Genomic DNA, 4973 nt, shown 5'->3' on the forward strand with positions numbered 1-4973 from the left:
TATACGATATTTTAAGGGGTTTTCGACATTGAGCTAGATTGTGTTTATTGATCGCAATACCTTATGGTTATGCATACGAATGTGGATATGTGATTGATATACTGTTACTTTAATAAAAGACAAGTGAAGACTGACTGAACCGTTGGTTGGAGTTTATTCAGCCGACGGGCACAGAGTGACGACTCTTATTGAGCCAATGGATATGGATATAGATATAACGACACAACGATACATTGATACTTGAAAAACACCATAATAGCCAGTGCTTGTACTTATCGAGTAAGACTATGGTATTGTATGGCTTGTGTAAATACTGTTCTTATGATTTCTTTATGGATTTACTGATTCATCGATATTGACTGATTTATTGATATGTAATTGATTTATGGATTTTGAATGGATTTACCGATATTGAATTGATTTATTGATACTGAATGACTTTACTGTATGGATTTATGAGTTTCCTGTCATTGCACGATTTCATTGATATTTCATACTGTACATGTTACTGAACACAGATACTGATATGGATATTGATATTATATTGATTCATAGATACCGATATTGATACTGATACAGATATCGATACCGATACTGATTCCAATACCGATACTGATACTGATATCGATACCGATATTACTGATTCACTAATACTATTGATTCATTATACTGATCTTATAGCACGTGATACACCGAATACTGACTGATACATGTGATACATCGAACATGTGATATATAATATATTGATTGATTTTAATTGTTATTATTGATTTATTGATTTGATTTCAACTGTCCCTTACGATGTATTGAATTGATCGTTTTATGTGATTTTATACCGATTGATATTATTGATCGGAATTGATTTCTTTATTGATCTGATTGATTCTATTGATATGATTGAGTGATGTATTTGATTTGACGGATTTACTAATACTGACTCATTTACTGAGGATTTATTGTTACTGTCCGAATTTACTGTTACTACACGATTTCACTGTTATCGTATAATTGTTCTTGTCGTCACTGTAATGTTATTGATATGAATACATACGCTGCTACTACTGATTCAATGTACTGACATTGAACACGTGATATCGATTATTGGATTTCATATGATTTATTGAGCAAATGATATTGAATAACTGGAATTGCAAGTCTATGTTTTGATACAATTCTGCTCCATTGATTAGACTGATGTGATAGATAAGATGACTACTGTATAGATTGATGCACGTACTGATTTATTGAACATTATGGTTTTTCTACTGTTCACTGATTCTATCACTGATGATTTTGGATACTATTGTTTATGTATTGATTTCTATTTTGGTATTGATACTGTTTATACATTGATTTTTGTTACCGCATTGATTACTATTTCAGTACTGATTTTCGTATCTGCATAGATTCAATGTTAATGTGCAAGTGTCTGTTATTGATTGACTAATTGACATGCATATTGTTTCAGTACCGTGCTTTGATTTCAGTTATAGGATTTGGTGACCTGCTGTGCTTTTTGAAGCTCATTATATGTGCTTAACAATTTCAGATCAAAACAAAGGAGCAAGAAGTGATGGTTGATCAAGACTGTCGACGAATCCTTTCACTATGGAAGCCTGGGGCGTCACATGGATCCCCTCTTAAAAGAAATGATGGGCTATTTATAGTTTTGTGAGGATGGCATGACTATTAAATAGAAGAAAGATCGTGGGTAAATTGAGAGTGGTTTGAATGGACGGCCCATGTTGAATCCCTTGATCATTGACTGTTTATTGAGCATTTCAAGGCTCTAATGATATCAAAATTTGACGATCTTTGGCTCGTTGGATTTGTCTCGTCGAGCCGCTCGATTCAATTATAAGTATGTCATATTTGGAAACTGTTTGGTAATCAAAATTATGGATTAAACCTTTCAAATGTGTTTCAGGTCTTCGATATGGACCCATTTGGGCTTGGATCGAGTTGAATTTGGTGTCGTTGGGTTCATACTCCTGAGACGTTCAGTTCGACTATAAGTTTGCTGAAATCGAAGTTTAGATGGTCCCAGATTTAATTTTTGAAGTTTCCCACTTGATTCTGCCTCGAGATTCGTGCCTGTTCAAGATAATTTTTTGATGATATATCAATAATTATTTCAATTGTTTGTAAAAATTAATGTAGATTTATTGTTTAAAATTTTAAAATTTTAAAATAATTATGAGTGTTATAATTATTTTCTATTTTGAAAATATTAAAAATTAATTTTCTTACAATATCTCACTATAATAGTTTTGATTATAAAAATTTGCTCTTCACTCATCAAGTTGACCTAATTCTGACTCAAAATATTTAAGTTTGAGATAACCCGTTTAATAAACAGGTTAGAATTCAGGTCATGCATTCCAACTCATTTATTAAATAGATCATATTCGAGTTGACTCATCAGTTGAGATTGATCTAAAAATGACCTGTTTATTGTTTAGGAAAATTCATATAATCTTCTTCTTTTATTAATTAACTTAAAATATATGATTAATAAATTAATAAAAATATTTTTAAATTAAAAATAGATATCAGATCGTGTTGCTTGCGGGTTGGATTTGGATTCAAAATATTTACTAATTTATTAATCGAGCCGTATTCGAATTCATCAAATTTAAGTTGAGTTAATTTTGGGTCTGAACCCTAAAGAAACTTTAAAAAAGTAAAAAAAATGAGAAACTTGCCCTAAAGGATAAAAAAATTTACAGCGAGAGAGTAAAAAAAGCAACATAATAATTCGTCAATGTTCCAATCAAAATCTTTCCTTTTTCTTCTCTTGCTGCTCTCCACCTCAATCTGTTATTCTGATCCAGATCCTTAACCCCACAAGAAATAAAGAAGAAATTGCTAATTACAGGAAGAAGATCAACAAAAAGAGAAGCGAAAAATAGGACCAAAAACTCATGGGCACCCATGGGCGGTGTCCGGCGGAATCCGACGCCGAAGGCGGGCTGTAGAAATAGAACGGATAATACGGAATAATCGGATTTGGCGGCGGGGGAGTTTGGTAACCGCTTCCGCCGCCGCCGCCGCTACAACTCCCGCAAATGCCTCCGCCGCCAGCATCCGGTGGGGGCGGGGATGCGTATACCGAACCACCTGACGGTCGTGACGGTGTTGGCGGCGGAGGAGAGTAGTAATAGATCGGTATGTCAGGCGTTGGCGGCGGCGGACAATCAAGTGAGGATGACTCCGGCGGTGGCGGAGACGGTGGAGGAGGCGGAGGGGAGCAGTCGATCTCCGGCGGCGGCGGAGAGGGAAGTGGAAGACAGGGGTTATCGCAGGAATAGCACATTGAGCAGCCGACGGAAGGAGGCGCGGTCGGCAAAGTCTCGCCGTCCTTGATTACCGCGGCAAATTTGGCGCTTGCCGGCGGCAGGGAGCTGAAAGCCGGCCAAGAACTGAGGAGGAGGAGGAGGAGGAGAAGTACCATTGTTCCGGATCCGGATAGAGAGAGAATGAGTGTGGAAAAAGGGATGAGCTTAGTTGACTTTAATAGGTAGAGCAATTGATGCGTCTTAAACTTTACTCAAAAGGAACCTTTTTTATTTCTTTTACCACAAAATGTGATGAAAAAAGAAAATTTCTTTCAATATTTTCCTCAGTTTATGCAAAACGGCTATCTTTGTTAGATATATGCAGCACAGATATGAATGAGTTCTTATATATAAATGAAAAATAAAAAAGACGAGGAGAGAGATAGAGATGAGGAGGGAGAGAGAGAGAGAGAAACGGAGGAGAGAGGATCGGAGGGAGAGAAATGCGGAGCCAGGAAGAGAGAGATGGTGGGGGAGAAAGAAGGAGAAATTATTGGGTGCGGAGTGCGGACGTAGCTCTGTGTGTGCAAACGAATTGGTTCGCGCCACGTGGAGCCCACTTTGACCCTGCCTGATCAAGCTAATTTTGTGATGACGTATCAATATTCATTGTAGAGGTTCATACCGATATGATCTTTATTGCTAATGTAATGATGGGAGTGTATTTGATGATTTTTCAACTTAAAACAGAAGAATCAAAAGCCTCTATATTTAGAGAGCTATAAAAAAAATATTTCAAGTCAATATATATATTTTTGCGATAGATTCATTCAATTTTGGAGATGAAAAAAAAGTTAAGTCAGGTTCAAATTAGCATGAAAAAATAACTTGACTTGTTTGATATGCTTAAAGTATTCATTTTTATAAAATGTTATTTATGCTCCACAATTTAATATGAAATTAAAAAGCTTGCATGACTAATTTAAAGTGTGATATGGTTGATTTTAATATTTTAAAATTATAAAATAATCCTCATTTATCTTGATGGATCATATTTTAATAAATGTGATTATGTACAATTATTATTTATAAGCCCCCCCCCGTTATTTAAAATGTTATTTATAAGTCGTCATTATAATAATTGAACATTACAAAAACTTTATGCACTTATAATTACGCTATTAATATATGATTAACTTTGTACTATAATTTAACATTTTACATATATTCAATACCATATATTGTTAACAATTTAGCATCATTCATGTAAATGTTCCTAAGTAGGCTTATTGATACATTGGATTATGACCTAACTAAATCCGATTAACATGATCAAATACCTAATTTGAAGACCCAATAATTTGAACTTATAAGAAACTAACATGTTTATGATTAGGTGGAGAAATATGAATCACTGTCAACTTTTCACATTTAAGACCCAACTTGATGAAGATAAAATATTTCCCTATTTATAGCTTGCATACAATACCTATATAACTAATATCAACATCCTTGTCCTTAACCTTTGTTGGTAATCTACCTATTCAAGATTTGATATCCTTACAACTAACGCAATGTTGTTGCCTTTTGCCTTAGATGTTTAGAGCATGTACCTATGCAGCTAGCTTCATAACTCGTTCATCTCTCTAGTTTTAAGTCTATTTTTCTAGTTTTTAGTTTTTTTTTAAGTTTTTA

The 4973-nt window shown here is 34.5% G+C and overlaps 1 protein-coding gene across 1 annotated transcript; it reads right to left on the reverse strand.

Annotated features, from left to right (window-relative positions):
* Positions 1-2772: 2772 nt before the first annotated feature.
* On the reverse strand, positions 2773-3456 carry LOC110104424 (leucine-rich repeat extensin-like protein 3). The gene has a single exon (XM_020833528.2). It carries the CDS (start codon positions 3452-3454, stop codon positions 2873-2875), a length of 582 nt encoding a protein of 193 aa, XP_020689187.1. The 5' UTR covers positions 3455-3456; the 3' UTR covers positions 2773-2872.
* Positions 3457-4973: the final 1517 nt, after the last annotated feature.

This window comes from Dendrobium catenatum, unplaced genomic scaffold, assembly GCF_001605985.2.
Source record: "Dendrobium catenatum unplaced genomic scaffold, ASM160598v2 fragScaff_scaffold_104, whole genome shotgun sequence".
Lineage (NCBI taxonomy): Eukaryota > Viridiplantae > Streptophyta > Magnoliopsida > Asparagales > Orchidaceae > Dendrobium > Dendrobium catenatum.